Consider the following 27,583-nt stretch of genomic DNA (forward strand, 5'->3'; position numbering starts at 1 on the left):
TATCACTGCGCGTTTCCTCGAACACTAAGCGACCCTTCCATCATATAATACGCGCCTCTCTTCCCCCTCCCTCGTTCTCCCGCATCCCCTTTGGTTTCGCCTTCTGCATTCATTTTGATCCCCGTAGATGAGTTACTATGGTCAACAGCAGCCTCCTCCCCAAGGTACTACTCTCTCTTCCTCCTCTTATTAGCGAGAGGACTCTGTTTCAAGTAACTTCTAGAGATCACATACACTTCTAACAGTCATTCTCACATGCCATCGTACATCAAAACAAGAGTGTAAGATTACATCCCAACCCAACCCACACTAACATTGTTCCTCCTCCAATTAGCAGCCATCAGAACATGAGTGTCAAAGACAACAACAAAAAATGATTACTTAATGTCAAGCGTTGTGATATCCGTTCATCCTCCAACACTTTGCACCCTTCCAATCCATGTATTAGCTAGTGATGATCTTACTGGTTTCTGTGGGTTGTGTTTTAACGTGCAGCTTACCCCCCACCACCCAGTGCTTACCCTCCCCCGGGGCAGACTTATCCCATGCCACCTCAGGTCGGCGATCCGGTGAAGGATGGAGGAGCTGTCGTTGCGCAACCAGTCTCGGCAGAGACGCAGAGCCGAGGAGATGGCTTCTGGAGAGGATGGTGACCGCAAACGTTTTCTTCAAATGCTACTGAATCTATTTTGCTCCTTTGATCTGACTTTGACCTTCCTTTCCTGTTGCAGCTGCGCTGCGCTATGTTGCTGCTGCCTTCTTGACATGTGCTTCTGAGACCAGTGGAAAGGCAGCTGACCTCTCAATGCATACATCCCTCGAGCAGTTTTAAGTTCTTGTTTAGCTTATCTATGTAAATGTTGGACTTCATTGGGATGTAGGAAATCCTTGATGTGATCTCTACTGTTCTACGGTGACATGTACTGCTCAAGCTATTTGCTTGTTTTACTAGATGGGTATGCTTCAGATTGCTATAGAAGGTGGCTCATTGCAACTACATGAGGCAGATTACTTCCATACAGCTCAAATATGAACTTTGTGAGAATGAAATAGATGTACTAACTAGTGAGATTAAACCTGAATTCTTCTACAAAATCTGTGTGGGTAAAAGGAAAAGAGGGAAAGATCAAAACTTTACCACTCTTTCAATTGGAACTCATGATCTGCACCAAGAATTCTCAAACCGAAAGATTAAACCTTTAGCGGCGGCGGAAGGATCAAACCGCGACCAGCCCTTCGCTCGGAGTTCATGAAACACACCACGAATCCCCGCCCACGCCCGCTTCACTTACCCATCGTCATCAGCCGCGTTCAGCATCGCTCCATCGGGTTCCACGCGCCGCTCTACTTCTTGACCAACGGAACCACCATATTTCCAGAACCCCAAAAAGGCAACGATTCGGAAGAGGGGATTCCACAGGGATGTCACAAAAGATCGGAGGCAATTCGGAGTCGATTCCCGGAATCTGACGCAGGGTTAGGGTTTCGAAAGAGCGAATGTGTCGGAGGAAGAAGAAGAGAGATTAATTTGCTCAGTTGAGGGCCTTCTATGTGTTAGGTTTGGGTCAAGCATTGAGCTTATTGAGGGCCGTTGGATTGGATTGGATTGGGTTATTGATAGGTCTTAGTATTGGGCCGTGTTGGGCTTGAAGGCCTGCAAATAGCGGGAGAACCAGCAAACGCATGTGGGACAAAATCCACAGAACGAGGACACGTTAATACTACTACATAAGCCAAGAAAGTGTCTGTGGGAGGAGAGTGTCTGCGTGCTAGCTTTCGATCATGGCGTCCAGGTTGTTGTGGGCTCGCGGAGCCGCCTCCTACCTGAGGATCTCTACCTTCCATAGGGGCTTCTCCACTGGTAAATCTCCAATCTTGGTTCGATGTTCTTCTGGTTTTCCGCCTGTTTCGTTAGATCTTGGTCACGGCTTGTTCGAACGTAGAGATCTGCTGGTTTCGAGACGAAAGTTCGGATTTTTCTTGTTGTTTGCTTTTTCTGACGATTCGATCAGCCTTTACCCGTAAAACTTTGGATCATTTTGGTATTGCTGCGGTTTTGGGTGGCGGGATTGGTCTGTGTTTGTGGCTTTAGTATTCTTAGGTTTTTTAGGGTGATGGGCTTCCTTCATTTTTCACCTCTCTTTTTTCTCTTTTTTGTTGGTATTTTCCCTCGATTAACGTAGAAAGAGAGCAAAACAATTGTCTAGACGATAGGTTTATGTTGTCACCAATTTGTATTTGATATAGGTGGGAGGGAGTGAGCAAAGACATACTTGCTTCTAAGACGCTTACCACCCTCTCAACTTCTTATGATTGAATTGTTATATATTGACTTTTTGGTCAGGTGGACTGATGAAGAGAGATCATTGAAGACCCTTGACACTTATTTCTTCATGATGTTCTACCGCAACATTTGTTTGTTCATTTACTTCGTCATTTAGATGTAAAATGGCATGTATTTTTCAGTAACTGCTGGACAGATCCATAATGAAGTTCATTAGTGTTGGGGCTTTTTACTTGAAGGGTTTTGGATCTCAATATAGTATTGGTTGCCAGATGTATCTAAGAAACATAAGTATAGAGAACTTATCTTGAACTTAATCATCTTTTCTTGCAGTTATTAAGGATCTGAAATATGCTGATACACACGAGTGGGTTAAAGTTGATGGCTCTTCTGCAACAGTAGGAATCACTGACCATGCTCAGGTAATTTTGTTTTCTGGATTAGTTCCTTAACGCCGTTCAACACGACTAATTGTCTCAAGAATGTGGAAGCTCATGGCCAGATTTTTTTTTCCCAGTTACCAGTTCTGTTTCTGTAGATACTATACTGATGTTATATTCATCTCAACTGACCAATTATTCTTCCTACTATAAACCTGGCTATTTTTCTGATTTGCAACAATTTCGTATGAGTATATGGTTTTGATGTGCGTACCTTTTACGAAACTCTATTTGTTATTTCCTTTCAGGATCACTTAGGTGATGTTGTATATGTTGAATTGCCAGAAGTTGGTGCCTCTGTTGTGCAGGGAAAGAACTTTGGTGCAGTTGAGAGTGTCAAGGCAACCAGTGATGTCAATTCTCCTGTTTCCGGGGAAGTGGTTGAAGTCAACACTGAACTAAGTGGTTCACCAGGATTGGTGAGTTTTCAACAAGTTGTTTTTTACCACTATTTTATCTTAGAAAAAAGTATATCTTCTCCTGGCTGTTACATTTAAATCATACAATTGATGGAAACCTCAATCAAGCTAATCTTACTATCGGGTTTTTTACTTTTTAAGACTTTTTTCTTGCTTTATCTAACATAAGTGGCTTCCTTAGTTAGAAATGAGGAGTATGTATCCGAAGAAGTCACTACTACTCAACTAGACATGTACTGAGGATATGAGAATCGAGAAGTTCTCAAAAGCCTTAGCAGATGAGCATAACTTTCCAGTTGGAAACTGCTAAATGCTGTCTTTAAAAATATTAAGGTTTTCTTCCTGGTGAATAGCTCATTCTGATGCAAAAGTAACTGAATTATTGAGATTGAAAAGGTTAAAAACATGCTGGAAATAATTTTCACATCCCACTAAATCCATTGGTTCTCAATGAAAACGACACTGCCAATTGATTGGAACTAAAGAGGGTTTCACCTGACCAACTGACTATGTAGCAGCTTTTACTCTCTCTCCAACTGCAGTTGTCAGGTGTGTTTGGTCATATTCACCATATTGATGCTACAATAGAGCAGATTATTGTTGCATTCTGTGTCCATCAATTTCACACGTCATTCTGTAAATGTAAAATACATTTCCCTTCAGTTTCCACTCTTAGTTGAGATGAGCATGTAGATGATGTCAATAAATGGCTACACCAGACAGACTTCCGACCATATTCACTTGTATAATGCACAATTTTGATGCTATTCCAGTCTCACAGTTTGCTGAAGTGACAGCATATTGTGGTTGGCCAAGACCAAGTTGCCATGCAAATACATTCTGTTCACAGGTTGATTTTGGTTCTATTATGTTCCACCATTTTCTTAGAAATAATGTGGAGGGAGAACTTCATGATCTTAGGAAAGGTTAGTCAAGTGACTTCAATCTATCCACCTCAATTGTTAGGTTGTATTCCTGTAATATGAAATAGCAACATGACAACAAAAAAAAAGACAATTAGAAAAAACGTATAATTTGTCAACTGTTGAAGAATGATACACTTTCTTTAGCTCCTAAGAACTTGAAGTACTTTGGTTTTAGAGCTTGAAGTCCTAGAATGTTTTGGCAGGTAAAGTTTAACTACTGCTAAACCTGGAATCCTTTACCTATAGAATAGAGAAAGCTTGTTGCCTGTCTTTGAATGGTTCATCTTGCTTTCGGTGGATTATGTGTCGATGCTTTGGAAAATCTGAACTCAAGGCAGTAGGTAAATTGGCTAATATTGACGCTGATAGCTGTCTTAAAGTTATGGCAATTTTCTTAAGGATTTGTTTGTAAAACGTATCACAAACAAAGTCTTGGAGTATTACAAACGCTGATAGCTGTTGATAAATTTTGATGCCACTATTGAATGAAGCATATTCTGATCAATCCAAGTCTTGGAGTTTGTTGGTGTACATTGTTCATGCTTATCATACTTGCCTCTGTTAATATTCATGTCTTGCAGACTAATATAATTGCTTCATAAAACGACTCCTTCAAGTGATCGATGAAGAACATGTTGAGATAAATCTTTATCTTTTTAAAATAATTCAGGTCAATGCGAGGCCATACGAGAATGGCTGGATTATAAAGGTCAAAATGAGTGATACAGGTGAGTTGAATTCATTGATGGACTCCGAGGGATACTCCAAATTCTGTGAGGAAGAAGATGCCAAGCATTGAAGGATGTGTTGAATTTTTCTGGATCACTCACTCATGTTTCCATGTATCTGAAGGCTCGTTTGCCTCATCACTGCATTTCACTTCCCAGAATAAGCAGTAATTTTGCCTTTGAGATCTGTAAGACAATACTTGTCTTTTTGTGTTTGTGTGCACTCTATCCTCTGATCTCCCTTCAAGAAAAATTGAATGCAAAGTTGTGTTCGAGCTGCATGAGACTTGGATTACTTTGAACTTGCAAAGAGAGAAGGAATGCAATGACCAGTATCTGGTTGTCCTGGATATGAGTAGGATGAAAGAGTGATCAATAGAAATATGGATTTGTTGGGACCTTAAATCTGCATCCCAACATGGGACACTTAGATCAGCTTAGGCCTTAGGATCTAAAACATTATCCATAAAAGGAAAGTCGTCTACATTACCTCATGACAAAAAAATTTCCTAGATACAAGCTTTTTTCCCATAAATATGAGAGTTCAGAAATAGAATTGAAATCAAGCACAACAGGCAACATCACATTTTGGATCTCAGATCTTGTGAATCAAAACAACATATCTGTTACCTGGAAGAGAAAATGTGTTTGGTTACAGAAACAAGCACACTGTCACTAAACGCTTACACAGCAATAGGGGCAACAAAAAAGGTAGAGATTCGGCACTTTAAAGTTTTTTTCCCATAAATATGAGAGTACAGAAATAGAATTGAAATCAAGCACAACAGGCAACATCACATTTGGATCTCAGATCTTGTGAATCAAAACAACATATCTATTAACTGGTAGAGAAAATGTGTTTGGTTACAGAAACAAGCACACTAGATGTCACTAAGCGCTTACACAGCAATAGGGGCAACAAAAAAGGTAGAGATTCAGCACTTTGAAGCTTCAAAGATTCATCCATGGATCTCACAGCCTATTTTTCATGTTTAATCCTCCAGTTATGAGCTGTCCGGGGTCCGCTAGCAATGCCCTCATAATACACCGGCTGCAATTTTCCACTGTTCCACTCTTTGATAAACCCTGAAAACAGCTCCCTTGCTGCGTCCGACGATAGCTCAGAGAAATATATGCCTCTCTCTTCCTTTAACCAGGTCGCGAACTCATTGTTCTTGGCAAAATAGTCATCCTTGGAAAGCTCTTCAAACTTGATTTGCATGATGGAGAAAAAACAATCAGAGAGCGTAGTAATTCTGTGGTAAACTTACAGTGTTATGTTGATGCAATTAACTTCATGGTTCGAATCAAATCTATAGGACCAGAGCCTTTCTAATCTATCTAGGTATCTCATACAACTTTGGTGTCAAAAAATTTATCCTTACCCTTTTGTGGTGAATCAATCCTTTTAAGAACTACCGAAAACTCAGCAGTTCAGCTTAGACATGACAATATTACAAATTTATCGGCACACAGTCATCACATTCATTTGAAAGATGCCATCAACCCTAGGAATGTAAATGAGAAGGAGAAGAGAAAGCCGAAACAATCCACACCCTGCCAACGTTTCCCATGTGAGCAGCATAGATGACTATTTCTCATTTTTGATATACCTATTGAAAAAGATAGCCCATATGAGCGGCATGGATGACTATTTCTCATTTTTGAAATACCTATGAAGATGATAGCCTTTTGTATCCACTGTCATTTCATATGCCATAGGCTAGAGTCAAATATGTTCTCCTGATAAGCTCTATGGTTCACAGTAAATTGCACTCCTCTAAGTTTTTATTAGGTCTTCAATGTGCCAATTCGTGTTGTTGTTATGTCAGAATCATCTGATTCAAGTTATCTAAACAATTTTGAATAAACTGAAAGCTTGAGGTCATTATTAGAAAGATTTGGACAAGAGATTGAGAGGTTAATATCACCGGTTTATATGATCCTTGACTGTAACTTGAAGAGCAACATTGAAATCTAGAGAGGGATGCAATGGGTCTGCTGGTACGATGCTCTATCTATGGATGACCTTATGATACTGTCTAGATGATTGTGGACCAAAGGACCGAATCCTTCACTACAGTGGATCAAAATATAAGAAGATGAAACAGAAGCCATCAAGAGGCAAACAAAGAGCTTGTGACAAAAGAAAGGCAAGATACCTGAAAGCATCAAGGCAACAACATGCTAACAGAAGAAGATACTTTGAAAGGTAACCGGATATTATGTCACCAAAAATTAGAAAACAAGAGTAGTGGCACTACAACTGAGAAAATCATATTAGGGCAGAAGGAAAATAATTAAAAAAAACAATTCATAGACAAGAAATTGGAAGAACAGAAAACTTATATTACCATAAACTGACAGAAAAAAGTTACTATGATCAAGTGGAAGCCACATTAACAACCTGCATGGTTATACAACTAGTCCCTGCTACTTCGCTTGATGTTAGGAGCTTATTATGAAACACACAAACTTTTCTTCTCGATAGCATCTTGTAATATAAGTTTGACATGGCAAACACAATGATTTGGCAGCAAAATTCAGATGTTAAGCAACCAGAGGCAACAGATAACATGAAAGAGCATCACAGTAGAGAGCCCGATAGTTAGATCCCTAACTCACTCAGAAATTGGAAGTGTTACCACCCATGCAACATTATTTCTACCTTTGGGAATCTAGTGTCTGGGTGGTGGGCTGCTGAATATGTATGACCAACACCAAAATTGGTAGTGGTTTCCAGATAGAGATATGTTGAAGGTATGTTGATTGTGCTTTTACCAAAAATCAATCTAAAAGTTCTAGAGAGACGCAAAATATATGGTCCAAGATGTGGATGTTACATGTCAAACCACTAATACATGACCAGGGGCATGGATACTCAAATAGTAATGACAACTGACGTTGACAACAAAAGCAAGGTGTTACTTCTACATTACTTTCAAATGGAGGAAGAATTGCTATACGATTCAGTAAAATAAGCAGCAGAACTGCTTCAAGAGATAAAAGGATAGTACTCACCGAACCCATCTCCTTTCTTCTACGCTTGTGCTTCTCCTTCGATTTCTTTTCTGCCAGAAGTAGATACAGTGCGAAAAGCAAATAAATTCTTAATCTTTAAAAGAAAAACAAGTCCAAATTGCCATATGAAAAAGAACAACGAAAACACTTAACTACAGAGACGAATATTCCATCGTCTTCAAACCATCAAACCGAATCAAAATCAAAATATGTATCGAAACCCTAAAAAAGGGAAACTTTACATGTGAACATCAAGGAAAGGGCAACTCAACACGTAGAACAAGCCCTAACAAAGAATCATATAAGCCAAACCCCAACCTTTCCCATCACGACTTTTGGAATGCTCGGGCGACTCGTCACGCTTCTTCTCCTTCTTCCTCTCCTTACTACGACTCTCGTCCTTCCGGCTCTTCTTTTCCCGTCCGTCTCTCTTCCGGCGCTTTCGGCTCGTCTCCTCCTCATCTGGGTCGGGAAAAGGCCGATCAGATCAAAACCATCGTGAGATGAAAACAAAAGCAAGAAAAGTTGAGACTCTTATCCTCAGCTTCCAACCTAGCGAGGAAGGGGAAGAAGAAGGAGACCGAGAGTGCCGCCGCCGTCGCCGCGACTTCTCCTCGCCGCCCATGTCGTCCCCCGCTACCTCCAACCGAACCTATGCCGATTCGCGTGACCCAGGAGTTCATCTGGAAGCTCATAATTCCCCAATAGACCGAACCGGGCTAATTTGGGCTTTGGCCCATTAACTCAGCCCAATTAAGAACATCGACCCACATTAATTCGGACCGAACCGACCACATTTTTTATATTTTCTATTTTATCATTTGCTTATATCTAATTTTATCCAAAATTATTATTATTTTATCTACCTAATTTATGTTTATTAAAATTCAATATGACTTCTATCTGTGTTTCATTTATTTCTTTTTTTTTTGTTTCTTATACTATTTTTTTTTCTTTGACTATTTTAAACTGTAATTATTTCTTTTGGTAGACTAAATATTAAAAAAACATGGACTCGGCAAGCTTTCCTATACATTAAAACTAATCATGTTTACATTCAAAAAGGGAAGGGAACTAATAATGTCACAGAGAGATCCTCGAATGATCTTTCTGTGAGCTTTGATTTCCTTGACCTATAAGCCCAAGTTGAACAGAGCATGCAGTCGTGGAGGTCAATCATATCTGCATTGGGATGACAGATTTATGCCAATGTTGCATCTCTCTCTACCTACTTAGGACATGCAAACACATACACACACACATCATGTTGCATGCATGCAACTGTTCTTTCCGATCTAAGTTCATAAGCTAAGAAGACACAGAGAAAAGTTCACACCAAAGTCTAGGTTATATTATTTGCCATATAAGAGAATTCTAGCTAGGAAAGTGAAGACTCGTCTTCCTCCTCGTCGTTTCTTCTGCTGAAGCTTCAGACTCTGCCAAAGACCATCCAAGAGATCAAGCCAGTGGAGCCAAAGAGTGCCACAGAAACCCTAATGCAGTGACTCAGTATCAAGATGCTTGGAGCTTTGATTACCACAGCTGCAGGTAGTGTCCCTGGAAGGTGGCCTCCTGCAGGTTGGGCTGCGTCGGCTGCAGCCGGAAAGCGTGCATTTGGGGCGACAACTGCAGCAGGTTCCGCGACGGCTCCTCGGCGTAGAGGTGGCCGAAGTGTTCCAGCATCGGCACGTCCCCCACCTTGTGCTCCATGGCCACCACCTGCTGATGCTCCATCGCCGCCTGATGCTCCGCAAGCTGCCGTCAACAGCCACCGGAAAATTTTAGCAGGAGAACATATCTATATCCAGGAAGACAAAGGTAGAGCCGCTGCATGTCTAGCATGGACTGCTCACCACGCGGCAGAGATAGTTGTGCTCATCTTCCAAAATGTGCTCCTGTCAGGAGACGTACACTTAGCGGGAGGAAGGCAAATGCTGGTCCATCTAGCTGAGAACTTACCTTGCGACGCAGATTCTCCAGTTGTTGGTGCAGCAGCTGATGCTGGAGGAAACAGTAAGAAAGAGAGAGAGCACTAATTACACAAAGCTTGACTTCATTGGAAACAGCAAGAGAGAGCACTAAGGAGATTTGGTGAGACAGCAAAAGACTTGAGGACTATTTGTCCTTTTTTTTATTTTCTTTTTACTGGATTTTATCTTGTCTCTATGATTTCTTTATGGAGATTTTGATGCATTGAAAGATTCTCATGAATAATCACAAACCACACATCATGACAATCATGAAAAGTTGCTGTACTTTGGTTCCAATAGATTCTCAGTTCTTCCCTTAGGTTTCTTCTGTCCATGAATCATACTGTATTGTTTCAGAAAGCTCAAAACCTCTTTCCAATCTAATTATTCCTAAACTCATCATTTGGTAAAACAATTTAAGCTTATGCATACAATATATATATATATATATATATATATATATATATATATTAAGCACTTCGATGCAAAAGTATCAGTGAAGAAGCACAGATGAATACTTCAAGCTAGCATTTGGAGGTGTGTTTTCAGTACTATTTGTCTCACAATCAGCAAAATGAGTCAAAAATATTGCACTAATCTGCTAATCTATGCTCATCAAAGCTAATAAAAGAATAAGTTCATCACGGCAAGGAACAAAACCATGCCATAAGATTTAGTAATTGGTCTCAAAATCAGCAAAATGAGTCAAAGATCTTGCACTAATCAGCTAATCTATACTCATCATCAAGGCTAATAAAAGAATAAGTTTGTCACACTGAGGAACAAAACCAAGCCATAAGATGGAGTAATTGGTCTCGCGATCAGAAGAATGAGTCAAAAATCTTGCACCAATCTGCTAATATATGCTCATCAAAGCTAATAAAAGAACTAAGTTCACCACGGTGAGGAACAAAACCAAGCCATTAGACTCAGTAATTGGTCTCACAATCAGCAAAATGAGTCAAAAGTCTTGCACCAATCTGCTAATCTATTACCTTCAAGAAGGATGTTGGTTTAGGTGATAGAACACATTACCTTCCTTGCTCGAACCTTGTTGACAGAGTACTCTAACTGTTCTTCGAGTTGATTCACCTCATTCAAAGTCAACGAAGCCAAGTCTTCCCCGGTGAACTGCCTCATGCTTGCCTGGAGCTTATCGTTCTCGTCTCTCATCCTCGATATCTCACAAATGATTTGCTTAAGTGGAAACATAGAATGAAGTATGAAAGCTGAAGCAACTGATCACCAATCAGGTGGGGTGGAAGTCATACCTGCTGACTGTTGATCTCCTCAAAATGAGTGTTGGTGACTCTCTGATACCGTTCGATGAGTTGTCGCATGCTGCAAATTGAGTTGTTTAGGAGCTAATTATGCATCAGAGTAAGATGCTAATATGTGATATATATTTATATATATAAAGATAACTTTTCCCTATACACTAATCAATAAATTTGATGTTTGAGTGTGTGTAGTAGAGATGACTATTAAAATCTGTCATCCTTCTGTTCATTTAGGGTTATTTGAGACAAAAATCCTAGAGATCTTTTGCTAAACAGTTCATTTCAACTTTGGTGAAAGGAGATTAGAATAGAAACTCAGAAAACAAAGCCAAGAAAGAGAGTACAAAAGGTAATTTCTGATAGTAATCGATTCATGATGCCATATATTGGCGATTTTTTTGGATATAGCAATAGCAAGAAGTTTTAATAAACGTCTGATCCAAAATTTAAGCTAAAACCAAAGGAAACAATGTTGTTATTGCTGTGTGAATCAAATGAAGATTGATGATCATATCATATGACTTTTTCTCCTGTACTGTTCATGCAAGCTTCACCTTAACATGTTTGTGTTTGTACATCAAAATGATGAGGCAGCGGGCATAAGGCATAGAAAGAGTGTGATTCAAAGAGACAAAAGAGAAGAGAAAGCTTATATAAGGTCGAGTGTGCAGTAAAGAAAAACAAGAAACTAAGATAAGAATGTGTATAATTCCCTTCCTCAAATTTGTTCTTGAAAATTAAGGGCATATTTTTACATACAGGCGAAAGGAAGATGATAGATACATTTCTCATAGTCAGAAGAATCGATGCGATCATTAGGCTTAGACAGAAGAATTAATGCAAATGCTATGTATTAGATGGTATCGGCATCATATGAGAATTTTTTTCCATCGTTATTTTTTTCTAAGTATATCCAAAAAAATAAGAGTATAATTCAATTTGGAAAGCAAGACTAATGCCAATATATCTCATCCAAAACCACCCATGAGAAGATCAAGACAAGCCTCTGATCGAACTTGGAAGCAAGCAATGGGCAAAGACAGAAAAGTAATCAATATATATTAATCATCTACTTTGCAACAGCAAAAAAATTATCATAGAAATTAAGATATAGGGTAGTCCAAGAAGATGATTTCCAAGATAAAGAAAATGAAGGTTGCTGAACATAAGACATAATAACCTTAATGTGACAGAGGAAATGAACTGCAACAAATATATGGGAAAGACATTTGGTATGATCTCAAGCTCAGACTAAAAGTTATATACTACTCTTCTGTTCCTTTTGTTTTTTTGTTTGTCCCTTAGAAGCTATCATACTATTACTACATCTCAAGAAGAGAATTCAAGAGAGAAGAAAAAGATGATTCGTGAGAGTAAAAGAGCTTTCATATGCATATATACCTCAAATGTGGACTGCAGTATTCAAACAGCTTGCCGGTGCTGGAGAAGATGATGACTCCAACCTGTGCATCGCATAGTATAGCAAGCTCGTTTGCCTTCTTCAGGAGCCCTCCTCGCCGCTTGGAGAAGGTGACTTGGCGGTTTGTTGGGTTCTCGATCCTCTTGATCTCTATCTTTCCGCGACCCATGGAAGCTAATTTTGCTGAATCCTCTCTTCTTCTGAAAGAAAAAAGAAGCAGGAAACGAGTGCAGTCATCCTTCTTTGCCAGCTGAAAATTTGCAGGTTTAAGGTTGCAGAAACCAACTCCAAGAGATTAAATAGAAAAGAAAGGTTCAAACTAGAAAACAAGCTGAAGTTGGATCTCGTTATGCTGTCATCGAAAGTAGAAATTTTCGTTTGAAGCATCAAATGATACTTCTTTTTTCTTCTTCTTGAGATCAAGGTGATGCAAGAAGGTCTCCACAGAAAAAGAGGTGAGAAGAAGAGGAAGGAGTATAAAGAGAGAGAGAGAGAGAGAAAAGATGGGTTTTTTGAGTTTACCTGCTGAGAGACTTGCTTGTAGACTGAGATGTAGGGAGAGAATTATATAGGTGTAGCCTCTACAGGCCTTTGCTGTAGGGAGAGAATAAACCTCACAGCCTCCTAAATATGAATCCTTTTACGACCAGCTAATTACTTCCTCGTTTGAGTTTTGCTGTTAATGTAGATCTTACCAGCGCATGTTACATGAAACTTGCTTTGTGATCTCATCTTCCTTCTCTTTTACCATCACCAAGGTCATATCTGCATCCACAGGCATGTGATTGAGTTCAAACACATTTCCAGCATTGCCATCTTGGAGAATTAGCAGGAGAAGAAGAATGATGTGTGCTAGGGTTCGCAGTAATTCCCTGAGAACTCCATGTCCTGGTTGCATGGCCATCAAAGTGGAGCATGAAGAGAACGTTGTTGTGGACTGTTAACTGCCTCTGACCTGGTGGCCCTTCCCCTTCTTGGTATTCTTCCCTTCTATGTGAACATGCAATGCTTAGGAAACTAGGGTTTTGCCTCAAGGGGAAGGATGTGGAATTAGACAGCTGAAACCTCGACTCAGATAGGAAACAGACAGACAGTCACAATTCCTCATAAATATATACTGTGTGCACATGGGTGGTGTTCGTCTAATGCCTTCTGCCCACTCGAGCACTTTCCTTCTTCAGCACCCAAGACTTTGATGTCAGAAAGTTTCAAGGTTTCACACATCACACTCCTCCTCCTCCTCCTCATCATCATCATCATCACCACCTCCGATGACCTCTCTACCAAAACTTCATGCAATGTGCATAGTATTTGATTGTGTATGATCCATTTCTCAGAAGCTGAATTTTGTATTTCATTCTTACAGTCTTGGAAGATAAATATAGAGAATCAAGGGATGTCTTTCCTTAGCAAAGTACTCGACCGGATGATGATCATTAATAGCATTGTTATGGATAAACAAGTAGCAGTTGTCTCAGCTAATGAGTAAATCAGCTTAATGTTGGTTGGTTGACATCTGATGGTTTTAGTGAGAGTGGTACTTCTAGATAAAGATTTGTAATCCCTTCAAAAATGTTGTTGATCCCTTTACTTGGTTGGAGGATGAACACATCCTCCTAGTGTTACTTGGCTGAGAGCTAAATGTGAGGATTAATGTCTCGACTAATTAGTGATCCATCTTAATGTTGGTTGTTTAATTCTGTGCAGCTACTTTGTTCTCGACATCTGGTAATGCGATTGAACAATGATAATTATAGATGGATTTGAAGATTCATTCCTCCAAAATGACCTGAAGACTTCCACTCAGAGATGTATTGAGTAAAAGAAATTGGAGGGGATAGTTTGTGTGCCATTTTGAGCTCTGTTTTCTTCTAATCATAAATATCTGAACAATATCATTTCTGTAGATTTCAATCTGCTTTGCTTGTAGGGTTGGTGTTGATCATGTGATTTATATTTCCAGGGTATGTATATGAAATATATTTATATATATTCATCAATAGTTTCTGAAGCATCCCAAGTAATAACTTGGGTAACTCAATTGGACTGTTCTTTTAGCTCAGCTTATATACTTTTTATTTTTGGGCAGCAAAATTTCACTGATCATGTTATTACTTGTTCAGTGTTCTTGTCATGCAGATGATCACAGGCCAGCAGGGAAAAGCAATCCTCATATTTTGCTACATTTAGTAGATCACATGCAATTGAGGTTTGGCTTGTGATCTGCTTCAGATTTCTCAAAGTTGTACTTTGCCCATAGATTTCTGCAACCCAACTCAGAAGGCAAAAAGGCACATAATTAGTGGTTTCATCTGATGAAACTTCCACAGATAACTGTGTGAGTCTGTGTGTAAACCATAATGAGTTGTATTGCTCATTTCAAGAATGTAAATGACTTGGAATAAGCATTGTTATGGAGGCAAACAACAATTCGATCAAAGACCCACAAAAAGAAAGGAAGAGAAATCTGTGATTAGTGTTTGACACTTACTTGACAGCAAAGGTCTAAGCTTGTTCCGTAATCTTCAGTGATGACAAAAGGAAATTGATGGGAAGATGTGTTTGCAGGTTGCTTGAGCAAGGAAGCATCTGATCACCGGTTGTTTGATCATCTTTGTCAGCCTCTCTTTACATGTCATGAGTCATCCATCTGTAGGCGTCAAAGAACATGATTAGCTTCCTGTAAAGGAAACCTATTGTTAGGGTTTTCTGTCATCCACCAATCCCTCCCCTCCTCCTCCTTCTCCTTCATTCCCTTTCTCGGGCGCCATAATATCAATCTCTGCAACTCTACTTTCCAGTAATGGCTGCCCGAACAACTACTACTCGCCATTCATTGAACCACGCAATCACTACTGCATGAGTCCTCTCTCCAGAACTCAACCACCACCACCACCACCTTCTTTGGTCTTTGCAACATGTCTTGATGTCGTCGGTGATCTGTGATCAGATCAATGGCGAAATCAACACTCTATGCATACTCGGTTAAGGCAATTGAAGCATTAGAAACAAAGGAGCTGATTCCATTGCACACTCATCTACTGCTACTACAGCTTAATTATATTGTATTATACATGATATCTCTAACACTGCATAATGTTTATTGCTTGTAATTTATGTCGAACTGAGTTCAAATTAGGAAAGAATCGACAAGGCTAAACAATTTTGTAATCTACTAAGAAGAGAGTACAGTAACAAATTCCATGTTTCCTCCTATGTGATTGATCCTGTGACCATTGTGATGTAATAAGTTTCCAGAAAAATAATGGAACTCGATGTTAGAGATTTGACTCCTACACAAGCAAAATATAAAGCTAAAAATCGGCCTGGTGAAGAGGAAAAAAGATCAATTAGAAAACTTGGTAGTACAAACAGAAGATTATGATTTGTCTAGAATTAGGTACAAATAAAACCCAGAATGTATGTAATCGTAGAAAGTTACTTTCGAAATTTTGATATGAGAAATCTCGAGGGATGATGTTCGGAAATCATTGCGTGGTAGTATATATCAAGCATCAAGCTTCAGACATACGAGAATATCGTGAATAACAGAGGCACTGCTACCGACTACAGTTTGCTGGTTGGGATGATGACAGCTGAATTCCTCGATTTCTTCTCCACGACCCTTGATAACTTTCTTACTTCTTCCTTGGCAATGTACCTAGGGCGGCTCAACCAAAGTCCTCCATCGACAACCACCGTAGTCCCATTCACATATTTGCCTTCAAAATGTAGTGAACAAGGTCAAATGTAAAATTTTGCATATATATGAAAAAGTAGCAGGTCTGTAGATGGAAAAAAATTTACATGATTTTTTAACAGCATTAGATGAATTGAAGAATCAAGGATAAAGAGAAGTGCTAGAAAGGGGAAGCTTTTACATATCGATCTGGCACACAGAACCAAGCAGTAAACAGACTGAATGTTGATTCCCATAGTACTACAACATTGATGTTACATAGAGGGGTCTAAACGTAGAATATAAAAAAAATACTTTGCTCGTAAAAACATGATATGATGGAATAAGGAAGATGACAATATCAAAAAGGCTTTTTAATTGAACATTTAGATTCTTGTGAACTATCAGTTAACAACTATTATTTACTTTGACGGTACATGACATCAAGACCAATTTTTAGCCATCCTAGGATGAAAGTAACCTATCATTAAACTATATATATTGTCCTATAGATAGCGAGTCAGTCATAACATGGTAATAGATAGCAAGTATATGCATCATACTTTTACAACACGCTAAGATAATATGTGCAGGAATTATGAAGATAAGTGTTCGATCAAAAGTGATTTGACTTTTATATATACTGCTAAAGATATGAAGGCCACTTAGACTTTCAAATCCTTGTCAATAACCAGCTCAGCCACCATAAACAAAATCGGTTGTACATTTCTAGAAGAAGTTTGCTTAGACAAGGCAATATAATATGTAAAGCACTGACATTTTATCAGTTAATGAGCAAACCTTCACAGATCCAAAAGTAACCAAAAGACAAATCACCAACGCACTTTTCCCAAATATCTTCTGACCTTATCCACAAAGAGTTTCAGATGATTTTTGGTCAATATGGATGCATGACTTTCATGCACCCCAGATATAAAAGAAATTGAACATCATAGAGCAGCAGTACATGAGGCATTCCACACTAGGGACAGATGGCTAGCTAGCTATCCTGAATACTAAGAGAAAATAAGGAATGATTGTACATTTTTTCTGGGCTTGGGAATAGCACCTATATTGTAAAAACACATCTCCATGTTCTGAGCAAACAATGTTAGCTTGCAAGAAGGGTGCAGGACTGATTTTGAAACTGAATCAAGCCTTTTTATGAAGCTATTACCCAAGCATTCTAAGAAAAGGCAGTCAGGAAGAATATGGTACAATACTATGGTGGAGTAAGAGCAGACAGGATAAATCTCTTTCTTGTTCACTTGTAGCATTATGCTGATTGAGGAAAAATTAGGATGCAGGTCAGATGGGATAGGTGACAGCATACACAGGCTGGTTGATGGCATGCTAGGGGTGCGATGCATATCTATGGCCTGGTTAAAACATCATCCAGAAAATGAAACGACAGTTCCACAATAACATATATAAAGCACATTCAATGCTATATGTCTTTATAATAAATCAAGTGAAGTATACTATGGCACAAAGTTTAGATCTTAACCATTTGGAAAAACTGTGTGGCATCCTAGCAATATTACAGTGTAGATTTGTTCAATGGCACAGATCATTTGCTCAATGTCAAAAAATTAAAGATATCAGCTAACTTGGTTGGTAAAGACTTTGGCAGTATATCATAAGATCCTGCGCTCAAATCCCGCCTTTGTCACTTACCCTTTGCACAGAAAAAAAAAAGGGTCAAAAGGCTAAACCATCAAAAAACAGATGACCCATTCGCACAAGTCTTTTGCCAGTGTCAGTGGATACAGAGTCCAGCATTCTGCAGCACTGATGTTGTCATTGTCCTATGGTAAACAAAGTTGCTGTTTCTTCCTAATACCAGAAGTTTTAGTGACTTGGATCATGTATAGGTGTACAGAGAGATATAATGGATGATACTTGAACCACCCAGTAAGATCGACTACTAAAATGACTGACACATGTATAAATTTGCAAAAGCAAAGTGATGTAGGGAAACTATAGGACAAGAGAAAAGAATGAAGAGAGAGAGAATGAAAACTCCTTCAGCCAAACATAAGCATTCCAAGTATTCGTTCTTCCAAAGGTTAGAACATCAAAGAATCAGGACTCATGCTACTTCACAATGTCAGTTCTAACACCTCAGTAACTACTCCAAAATTATCTAGATCATCTCTAGTTATACACATGGTACTATGATAAAAGAAAAGTTATACCTCTGGCTACCACCAATAATCATGACTTCTTTCACATAGCTGTCAATTATGACACATTTATTTTAGTCATCAAACACTATATCCTCTAATATTAGGCATGGCTTTTCAATCGCTAGGCAATTGGGCAGGGGAAAGGAGTGAGAGTGCTGCACATGACTGGGGCCCACTTTGTCTTCGGCCGCACAATTCCATTATACATAATAAAGATATTTGCCATAAATAAATTCATTATAATGAGCATAGAACCATCCCTACCACACAAAACTACCTTTCATGTCCTCAAAGATAAGAAGAGCAGAAGGGTAATAAGAATAAAAAATTACAATCAACAACAAAAAAAATGACAAACCTGCATCAGAAGCCAAATATAGGGCAGCCATTGCAATATCCCATCTCTCCCCCAGCTTATACAGAGGCCCAAGTTCACTATAATTGTTCTGCATTTCTTCTGGTGCAAGTTTCCTCATTCCAGGAGTGTCTCCTATTGGTCCTGGTGCAATGCCGTTGACCCTTATACTGTAATCAGTTCCCCATTCTAGGGCTAATGACCTTGTGATACTGTCAACTGCCGCCTATTGATAAAGGGCACAAGTCACAGAGAATGTGTGAAAATACACCAAAATGTAGAAACTTGTTAACAATACCTTGGCTGCAGATACATGAATCTGGTACCAAGAAGCCGTGTAGTGCAAAGTTGCACTAATATTCAGAATAATGCCACCTGCAGATGGACCCTTTCCAGGTCCTCCCTTTTTTAGATACTTCAGAGCTTCATGGCACATAGTGAATGTCCCAACAGAATCAATGTCCATAACTGGAAAAGTCAAATTACAGTACAACCATAAATTAGTATTTACCAAATCTAGCAGCCTTATCAGCAAGAAATTCATGTGTAAAACAATCACAAAACCGTAATCTAATGAATATAGAGAAATTTATAATGTTTTTCATTATCAAATGAGAGATAATCATCATCTTCACATCATGTCCAACAAGAAATTCAATTTTGATTTTAGCAGATTTGTGAACAATGATGGAACTAGAAACAATAAAACTGATTTCATTGTTCAAAAGACACTCTCCGCCAACAATTCCACCAAGAATTTGACTTGAATGCACACATGTTAATGGTGAAAGTTGCTTTTGATCACATCTATTGTGTATTGCACCGAAAATGCCAAAGAAAACAGCTACCTGTCCGAAAACCATTAGGTGACAAATCCTCTGGTGACGCAAGAAAATTCCCTGCTGCCCCATTGACAAGAATATCAAGCTTCCCAAAATGCTTAAACGTTTCTTCCACCACCCTGGCGGCATCTTCCTGCTTACGAACATCCCCCTCGACACCAATCGCCTGCAATCATATCAAGCTTATATAGCTCAGTATATTGCAGATGATGACATATTTAGACCCAACAAAATAGATCAGTGGTTTTGCTTGATCTGTAGCTATCCTGTAGTCCGAAGTCTGACGAATAATCAAAAGAAAGGCGGGCCAAACTGGCCTTCCATTTCCTCAAGAAAAGCAGCATACAGGCAACGCTCGTCTCAAAAATTAGACAAAATAATCCCAAGACGCAAGCAACGACTGCATCAGTGCGAAACCCTCCAGGGAATCTCCCCAATTTTTACAAAGACGGAATCTTTGATACAGGAATAGATAAAATAGGAGCAAAATGGCAGAACAGACCACGCGATCGATGACAGAAAAAGAGCTTCAGAAACTACGAAAGCTAGACGTTTCAACAAACAATTAGGAATAGACGAACAATCCAAACAAAAGATTAAATATTTTGGATGAGCGCAGGGGGGTTCACCCGAATCCCCTCGGACCGGAGGGCGGCGACGGCCGCGTCGACGACCTGGCGGCGGCGGCCCATGATGGCGACGGCGGCGCCATGCCTGCCGAACTGCGTGGAAATCTCTAAGCCGATCCCGGAGCCGCCTCCTGTTATGAGAGCCACCTTCCCATTTAGGACATCAGCCTTGAAAGGAGACTCCATCGCTGCTCTCTTCCCCTGTCTGTGTCAGTTTGAGCTTTGCAGAATGCAGATTGTCAAGGGCGTTGATTTCTTCGTGGTGGAGAATGGTCAAGAAGAAAAAGGATGCCAATCACGTGGCCGATACAAATCTTGCCACTTAACATGTCTCAGCGACACACAATCTTCGAGTAATATGTTTAATAAGCTTCCCTCATTTATAATCTCACAAATATTTAAATATTTTTAAATAATAATAATAATAATGTCAGACCACATCATGAAGACCAATAAAAGTGTGATTCATTGTAAGTAATCCACACCATTGGGGATAAATTAATATGATATCTTCACAGGCAATAATTAATTATTTAGCCTATATCGATCCGATCAGGGTAAAATTTGTGAGGCAATTTTGACAGAACATTGTGAGCTACTCAAAGTCACCTAAACGAAATGAATAATTAGTTCGATCCTCCTACTTCACAGTCTGTGAACGGAAGAGATGAAATCCATCACATCTGGAATCCATGAGAAACTAGTAATATACTCAGGTGAAGACACAAGAGGAGCTTTTCATTTTCATCTTGGCACAGAACACAGTTTATTGCTGCTTCAGCAACGAGCAAACTTCCACTGAGGTCTACTAACAACGATCTTAGCAACCACTTGGACAATTGACGCATTAGAAAGAGTACATGCCACTCGACTGGACATTCCTCTTAACATCCAAACCGATGACAAAACATATGTTAGCTTACTCACCATCTGGTACCTGCTGTTGCTGTTGTGCCGATTGCTGCTGCACTGGAGGCTGCTGCCACATGTAAGCCATGGAATGAGGCTGCTGAAAAGGATACATCGTCGCAGCAGCCGCTTGATCTACAGGCTTTCCCATCATCATCACAGGGCCTGGCACCTGAGAGGGTGCTGGCACATAGTAATAAGGAATTGAATCAGCAGGAGCGCCTACAGCAGGAAATGCAGCTCTTGCAATCCCGATACCGTCGTCCTTCAACTCATCCCTGGGAACTATATCGACCAAGAAGTCGAATATGTCAGTTCTGGTAACAGCAGAAGCAATGTCATTCTTCTGTAGTGTTCTCCTCTTATTTTCTTCGGTATGGATCCATGACCTGAGCGTCAGTTCCAGTATAAATATTTCGCATGCCTTGGCAAAGACCACAGGGACCTCAGCTGAGATCATACGAACATCCCCATCAGCCTTCATGATCTTTTTTATCCGGGCAAGGGGTAGGCTGTGGTTCTTGAAATCCATAGTTTGTTCTATCTCCAACATCTGGTTGGCCCAGAAGGCTTGGAGCTGTTGGTGCTGCTGGTGGTGGAGCTGTTGGACCTGCTGATAGGCAAGCTGGTGCTGGCTTGCAAGATTGGCTGGGTTAGTAGGATATGCTGAGGTCATTTGTGTTGGGGGAGGTACAGCACCTGTCACTGCTGGATCTCCAGTAACCACCGCAGCCCGTTGATACGTTGTTGCAGCATATGCTGTTTGGGCAGCACCAGAAACAACTCCAATTACAGGGCGAGATGGTTGTGTTGACTGTTCCATGATCACAGCACTCTTCACTTTCCACTACAGTACTGCACCAAACATGACTGGGAAAGAGATACGTAGATGATATATATTAATTAATGACCGATAGCCAATAGTTAAAGCATCTCCTATCAAATCCTGCAGACAATCAAACAAGAGTAAAGTAAACAAAACAAATCTTCAACAGTATGATATCTTTTTTTGAAATAAAATGCTGTAATTTATTACTAAACTTCAGAAGTTCCAGTTTATGATACTGCATGACTTAGAACTCAGAATAGTATATAAAAGCTATGATGTCTGTAGCATGGATCCTACTTCACCATCGAGCTCAATGGTTATATACATTTCGTCCTACGTTACTCCTGCTTATCTTCCTCAGTTTGGTTGTGCAGACACAAAAGCCACCCAGGTAGGGGATTTCAGAATATGCATCTGCAGTTACATACTTCTATCAGAAAGTTCACTGTTAACTAATTCAGCTCGAATTGGCTTTGTTGCCTAATTCAGCACTGTAAAATAATCCACAATTACATTCACCATCGAGCTGGCTTTGTTGCCTTATTCAGCTCTGCTTTTTCTGACAGGAATGTCTAGAAAGTTCATATAAATGTTCACCGTTAACTAAGAGTTCAAGACAATAGTAGAATTCATTATTTCTTAAACCACCAATACTGCACTGTCCCTGTTTTGTCTAACATAAGAAGAATCCTAGCAAAAGCACTTGAAGAAGCATCCTCAGTGATAAGAACAACGTCAGTGGAGTTGATGCAATTTCTTTCATGATTTTAGGCAGGTTTCTTGCCACTAAACAACTTCATCAAACAAAATTGAACATATGACATGAGATTGCAGCCTCCGCTTGCATTAAATAAGCAGTATAACTTCTTTTACCCCTACAATGTGGTCGTAGAATTATCAACTTTACTGACCAGATTTTTGGAGTCCATTTTTAAGTTAGTTAAATCAAGAATGGCAATCATGTAACAATGCTGGAACCTATCCAACAACCCAAAAAAAATATCTACACAATTTCTTGTGTCTTTTGACTAAATTAAAGGAAATTTTGAAAATTCAGAGCCCACTACAGCAAAAGCATAAAGGACTCACTCCTAATACCAGTGCACATATTTTATGGTGCTTAAAATTAACTCCAGAATTTTGTGTAAACTATAAATATGAATAAAATAATATTTCAGAGAAGAACAAACTATAATTTCATGCAAGTCTTAAAGTTACAAGTCATTTTGTAGTTTCTTAACTCAATAAGAAACTTGGAAGTTTGAAGATTATATTGTCTTGTCCTTGTGATATGATGAATAAATTATCAGATTATGCTGGCACAAAAATAGTATGTTTTTGAGATTTAATTCTCATTGAAGACTAGAATAAGGCATTTCACAATCCTGATTTGTGGTATTCAAACCCATGACAACTCAGTTAAAACCACAGCCAACGCGAGTTCCCCTCCCATCCACACCCCCAAAAAATGTTCAAACAAATTCCCAAATCACAAAGGTCTGGAAGTCATCAGCATTAAGATGAACATTTCTGCTTTGCATTAAAATAGGTAGACTCTACCCTATGGGTCAAGCTTTTCCTTCTTGATTAGAAATCTCCTGCAGTGGCAGGATTAGAAATGTATAGTAGCCCATGTAGGATCTTTGAAATCCACTTCCTCATTTCCTTCCCCTCAAGCTATGAAGGGCAATTGACAGACGCTGAGGCTTGCTGCCTATCAATGTAAGACATGAGATAGATGCATCAGACATGTACATAAGCATATCCAATGTGTGTCTGTGCAGGATACATGTCCAATACAAACTAGCTCCCAAATTCCATGTCCATGCTCCATAGGCTTAACCATGTAGTCTTTATATTATAACTTGTATGTCAGATGATGTTATGATTTCCTGCTTGCTATCTTGGTGATTAAAGAGGATGTCCACCTCAATGTTCCTCCACTTGGTTTCACCAATACTACAATAATATCTACCCACCCGCTGGTTGGGAGAAAGAAAAGAATGGGCACACACACAAACAGATAAAAAGGTAGGTAGAGAAACCAGCCCTCTACTTGTGGCCACTGAGCAACCTTATGATATTTGAAATTATAGGTAAGTTATGCATGCTGCAGAAAAGGAAGCTTGAATACCTTTCATGAAGACATGAACATAAGGTTTTTCCTGTTCTTGCGGTAGAAGAGACTATGGAACAAGGAACATGTGAAAATGCATCAGGACTACAAGCAAAAAAAACTCCATGCTGCAGAAATTAGAAAACTTGAAGGCACTAACATCTGAACAGTCAATTACACCAGCAATATTGTATTCCTACCCTCAAAACAAAGGAAATTGTCAACATTTCAGCTACTAAGTTCAATTAACCAAAAGCTCCTGCCACTCAAATTGAAAATATTATATCATAGATTCAAACAATATAGATAGGTAATGAACTTTTTGGTGCAAAGAGAAACAAAAGTAAATAAACTTTCCAACACAGAATCATATTGAAACCGAAAAACAGAAAGCCCAAGAGAAGAATTTAGATTCTCCCTAGAGAAATTCAAGTATGTCAAGAAACTCTCGGTGATATAACAGTCGTACCACATTGTAATCCTTATGAATCATTACTGAAGCAATGTTATTGAGAGGATAGTACAACTGTCTCTGTTCAGGTAAACATGAGCTTCAATAGATCATTTTTTTCCCTCTCTCAGTTCTCTCTTTCCATACCTATGATATACTTAAACGCCAAACTAACTTTAAAGCAGTGTCTACTATGAAACAGGCTACTCATATCTCTATTGCACAAAAAGGGCCACATATGCTACAAAACTTGCATATAAATCCTCTGTTTTCTTTTTCTTGTTTGTGTGTGTGATTCTCCTGCCAGAGAGGACCTGAATCCTACCATTCTACAGGAAAGAGATCCAGGAGCTAAGAATAGGGCCACCAATTACTTAGCAGAAGTTTGCAGCCATTATTAAGTAATTAGGAGAGACTGCATAGCAATGAATTTCTCCATAATCACTCTAAAGAGAGAGGCCTAAGTGACACTTTTTTCGTAATTATCTGAATCATGAAACCTGACTTCATTGTTTCGAATATCAAAGCTTCAAAATGATCCCTTGAAAGATTCTCAGAGGTGACAAATTTACATTCAGCATTCTTTCCCAAGCTCTAATGTTTTATAGATGAGTCCCAAAACGAGCCTCCACCTTCAAACTGTAAAGAACATGGTTACAAAGCTAAGTTCATCACTCTTTTTATTAAACTGAATGTGTATGTTTCACAAAGTCTTTTTTTTTTTTCTTTTTGCATAAATTGACAGCTCCCAACTGCTCCAATTGAGGCATTTAACAGTTCTTCGAAATCAAAGCTAACAATTTTTCTCAAAACTGAGGCTCAGAAAAGTTCATGATAAAGCAGAAATTATGAACAAAACCAGCAACGGATTGGTATCCAAAAGGAGAAAAAGATCTGCTTTATCGATTAACACATGAAATGAATTCGAAGACGAATGAAACAAGAACGAGATTCACTCCTCACCCGCGAAGTCGTACTCAACGGGTTACCCACGAAGGCTCCGTCGTTCCCTGCAAACCGAACGTAACGAAGTCACTAACTTCGTGCATTGAAACTATTTTACCTTGTCCAAACGAGGAGTCGATTGAATTCTAGAACAATGAACTGCGAACTGAAATCACTACGTTCGACCCAAACCGTACGAATTCGTGACACAACACTCGACAGCCAGAAAATCTGAGGCACGGAGATCGAACAGACAAAGAGACAAAGATACAGAACCCTAAATTGAACAAAGATGATCCAATTTCTCCTTTCTTTCACCAACCTGGAAGAAGGCAGAGGTAGCGCTCGAGTTGACCTTGGAAACCCTAGAGAGAGCGACCGGCGAAAAAGAATACATAGAGAGAGAGCGCGCGCCTCAATCAGAAGTGACGACCCAAGTTTCGACCGGGACCAATTTACTTACACGTGGGGATATGCTATTGGTTGGTGGTCAACGAGAGAGGTGGTGTCGACGGTCGACTTTCGTGCGTGCGGTCTCTCATCGACCGACAACGACGGTTTCGAGGCCACATGGCAGTTGGGGTAATTATAGAGAAGTGTGGGGGTTGATGGAGACGTCTTGGTCGTCCTCTTGTCGTCAACGGTCTCTACGTTCGAAAGAGCATTACAACACCACGTTGTCATTTTGCTCTGTTGACACGTGTTCAAGGTTTTTCAATTATTCCGTTATTTTTCTCACCGGTGTCTTTTTTTTTATATCCTCAAAATACCTCTTTCTGATGCATAAAAAAAATCTCATGATTTGTATTTTTCAGTCCATAAAATGAGTCGATTCATTACCATGTCAGTTACAAGATTTTTAAATATGGTTATATTATTTTTACTATCTTCAAAAAAAAAATACTATAACTTTATTCATTATAAATGATATAATTTTTTGGATAATTTTTTTGAAAAATATATATATAATTTTAAGAAATTTTGATAGAGCATTCTTATTTTTAAAATTTTATAATATCTATGTATGCATGGAGATAATGTTGTTGATAATATCAAATGGATATTTTAGTTAGACATTACACACTTGTTACTCATATTTTATAAGAGATGCTTATTTATAAATCTGATCGTATTAGAGCTCATCAAGAAGTACTTAGTGCTACAATCATCAGAGGAGAGGCCCCTCCACCCTTCGCTTTATTATCTCCATTGTCGTCCTTGGCCAAGGGAGCTATATGCAAAGATGTTGAAGGTAGGAAGCATAATCGAGGATAACGAGATGTAGAGATAATTTTTTATGATCCTTCTCCAATCTCTTTGATCTTGCCGGCACGATAATTTTTTATGGTGTCATTCAGAAAGAAAGTCCCAATGCTCTCTTTATGAATGTCACCATAACTTTGAAATAAAATCGAGATATGTCGAGATGAGAGAGAAGAGAAGGACATTGATGTGGGACGAAGCCACATGTGAATGTAACCAAGGGGATAAGAGATGGTGAGTAAAGGTGATTAGGGGCTATGGCCGAGGAAACCAAGAACGAAAGTGGTGCCCTATGTTATGGAGATAGCGACAAAATCATATTTTTATGAAAGAAGAGACGTTCTACGAGAATTTTTGAAAATGAAAGCATTTATGAGAATTTATTAAAACTATATTTTTTTATAAATTATTTTAATTTTGTTACATATATTGTTATTAGATGAATAAGAATATATATACATACATATATATATATATATATATATATATATATATATATATATATGAGATTCAATCAAGGTTGATAAATTAACTTCTATTTGATTATAAGTCAATTATATTATCTTTACATAAGCTCATGGTGTCTTCGTGAAAATACAAAAAATATTATAATATTATTAAAAATAATATAATTGACATAAAAATAGAAAGGACAATAATTATTTTCGTTTGTCCTATCAGAAATATTTAATAGAAAAATAAAAATGGACATCAACTTGTTAGCCAATTTGACTATGGGCGAACCCGTCGTCTCTCTAATTATATATAATTAATTATTCTTATCATCTCAATATTTATATTATCAAAAATTATATTGAAATTCTTAGTGAAACATTTAATTTTTTTGTCATGATATTATCAATTATCGGTTTATTATTAGTATTTTCG

General features: G+C 38.8%; 5 protein-coding genes across 9 annotated transcripts; 1 reads left to right on the forward strand and 4 right to left on the reverse strand.

Annotated features, from left to right (window-relative positions):
* Nucleotides 1-1,703: 1,703 nt before the first annotated feature.
* On the forward strand, nt 1,704-5,078 carry LOC103979008 (glycine cleavage system H protein 2, mitochondrial). Its single transcript, XM_009394999.3, has 4 exons — nt 1,704-1,861; nt 2,618-2,706; nt 2,973-3,143; nt 4,740-5,078. Exons 1-4 carry the CDS (start codon nt 1,783-1,785, stop codon nt 4,866-4,868), a joined length of 468 nt encoding a protein of 155 aa, XP_009393274.1. The 5' UTR covers nt 1,704-1,782; the 3' UTR covers nt 4,869-5,078.
* Nucleotides 5,079-5,611: 533 nt separating this feature from the next.
* Nucleotides 5,612-8,506, reverse strand: LOC135608130 (style cell-cycle inhibitor 1-A-like). The gene is made up of 4 exons (XM_065100646.1): nt 8,371-8,506; nt 8,137-8,280; nt 7,819-7,868; nt 5,612-6,007 (listed from the first exon to the last, which is right to left on the reverse strand). The coding sequence occupies exons 1-4, from the start codon at nt 8,441-8,443 to the stop codon at nt 5,777-5,779; spliced, it is 498 nt and encodes a 165-aa protein (XP_064956718.1). The 5' UTR covers nt 8,444-8,506; the 3' UTR covers nt 5,612-5,776.
* Nucleotides 8,507-8,956: 450 nt separating this feature from the next.
* Nucleotides 8,957-13,161, reverse strand: LOC135586729 (MADS-box transcription factor 29-like). The gene is made up of 8 exons (XM_065100645.1): nt 13,011-13,161; nt 12,470-12,688; nt 11,060-11,129; nt 10,824-10,985; nt 9,778-9,819; nt 9,672-9,713; nt 9,356-9,573; nt 8,957-9,254 (listed from the first exon to the last, which is right to left on the reverse strand). Coding segments are annotated over exons 2-8 (723 nt in total). The 5' UTR covers nt 12,658-12,688; nt 13,011-13,161; the 3' UTR covers nt 8,957-9,253.
* Nucleotides 13,162-15,818: 2,657 nt separating this feature from the next.
* On the reverse strand, nt 15,819-20,442 carry LOC135608132 (peroxisomal 2,4-dienoyl-CoA reductase [(3E)-enoyl-CoA-producing]-like). Its single transcript, XM_065100647.1, has 5 exons — nt 20,183-20,442; nt 19,560-19,719; nt 19,010-19,179; nt 18,715-18,937; nt 15,819-16,210 (listed from the first exon to the last, which is right to left on the reverse strand). The coding sequence occupies exons 1-5, from the start codon at nt 20,366-20,368 to the stop codon at nt 16,056-16,058; spliced, it is 894 nt and encodes a 297-aa protein (XP_064956719.1). The 5' UTR covers nt 20,369-20,442; the 3' UTR covers nt 15,819-16,055.
* A 457-nt stretch (nt 20,443-20,899) lies between these two features.
* Nucleotides 20,900-25,863, reverse strand: LOC103979004 (nuclear transcription factor Y subunit C-4). 5 transcript variants are annotated; one of them, XM_009394993.3, is made up of 4 exons: nt 25,755-25,796; nt 25,451-25,497; nt 24,055-24,106; nt 20,900-22,037 (listed from the first exon to the last, which is right to left on the reverse strand). In XM_009394993.3, exon 4 carries the CDS (start codon nt 21,912-21,914, stop codon nt 21,102-21,104), a length of 813 nt encoding a protein of 270 aa, XP_009393268.2. In that variant the 5' UTR covers nt 21,915-22,037; nt 24,055-24,106; nt 25,451-25,497; nt 25,755-25,796; the 3' UTR covers nt 20,900-21,101. The 5 variants fall into 5 exon arrangements, with proteins under 5 accessions (XP_009393268.2, XP_064956720.1, XP_009393267.2 ...); XM_065100648.1 differs by lacking the exon at nt 25,755-25,796 and adding an exon at nt 24,197-24,295 and having other exon boundaries at nt 25,451-25,741; XM_009394992.3 differs by lacking the exon at nt 24,055-24,106 and having other exon boundaries at nt 25,755-25,863.
* Nucleotides 25,864-27,583: the final 1,720 nt, after the last annotated feature.

Source organism: Musa acuminata, chromosome BXJ2-3 (genome assembly GCF_036884655.1).
Source record: "Musa acuminata AAA Group cultivar baxijiao chromosome BXJ2-3, Cavendish_Baxijiao_AAA, whole genome shotgun sequence".
In the NCBI taxonomy this organism is placed as follows: domain Eukaryota; kingdom Viridiplantae; phylum Streptophyta; class Magnoliopsida; order Zingiberales; family Musaceae; genus Musa; species Musa acuminata.

Bases quoted from the DNA above. Each gene is read 5' to 3' on its own strand.
- LOC135586729 (XM_065100645.1), bottom strand. From the start codon at position 12,657: ATGGGTCGCGGAAAGATAGAGATCAAGAGGATCGAGAACCCAACAAAC. The intron at 10,986-11,059 runs GTATGACTTCCA...TTTCCACTTAAG, and splicing joins AGGAGATCAACAGTCAGCAG to CAAATCATTTGTGAGATATC. The intron at 9,714-9,777 runs GTAAGTTCTCAG...GTCTCCTGACAG, and splicing joins TGGAGAATCTGCGTCGCAAG to GAGCACATTTTGGAAGATGA.
- LOC135608132 (XM_065100647.1), bottom strand. From the start codon at position 20,368: ATGGAGTCTCCTTTCAAGGCTGATGTCCTAAATGGGAAGGTGGCTCTC. The intron at 19,720-20,182 runs GTGAACCCCCCT...ATATGATTGCAG, and splicing joins TCCGGTCCGAGGGGATTCGG to GCGATTGGTGTCGAGGGGGA. The intron at 19,180-19,559 runs GTAGCTGTTTTC...TGACTTTTCCAG, and splicing joins ACCTAATGGTTTTCGGACAG to TTATGGACATTGATTCTGTT.
- LOC135608130 (XM_065100646.1), bottom strand. From the start codon at position 8,443: ATGGGCGGCGAGGAGAAGTCGCGGCGACGGCGGCGGCACTCTCGGTCT. The intron at 8,281-8,370 runs GTTGGAAGCTGA...TTCCCGACCCAG, and splicing joins TTCTTCCCCTTCCTCGCTAG to ATGAGGAGGAGACGAGCCGA. The intron at 6,008-7,818 runs GTGAGTACTATC...ATGCAAATCAAG, and splicing joins GAAGAAAGGAGATGGGTTCG to TTTGAAGAGCTTTCCAAGGA.
- LOC103979004 (XM_009394992.3), bottom strand. From the start codon at position 21,914: ATGGAACAGTCAACACAACCATCTCGCCCTGTAATTGGAGTTGTTTCT.
- LOC103979008 (XM_009394999.3), top strand. From the start codon at position 1,783: ATGGCGTCCAGGTTGTTGTGGGCTCGCGGAGCCGCCTCCTACCTGAGG. The intron at 1,862-2,617 runs GTAAATCTCCAA...CTTTTCTTGCAG, and splicing joins CCATAGGGGCTTCTCCACTG to TTATTAAGGATCTGAAATAT. The intron at 2,707-2,972 runs GTAATTTTGTTT...ATTTCCTTTCAG, and splicing joins GAATCACTGACCATGCTCAG to GATCACTTAGGTGATGTTGT.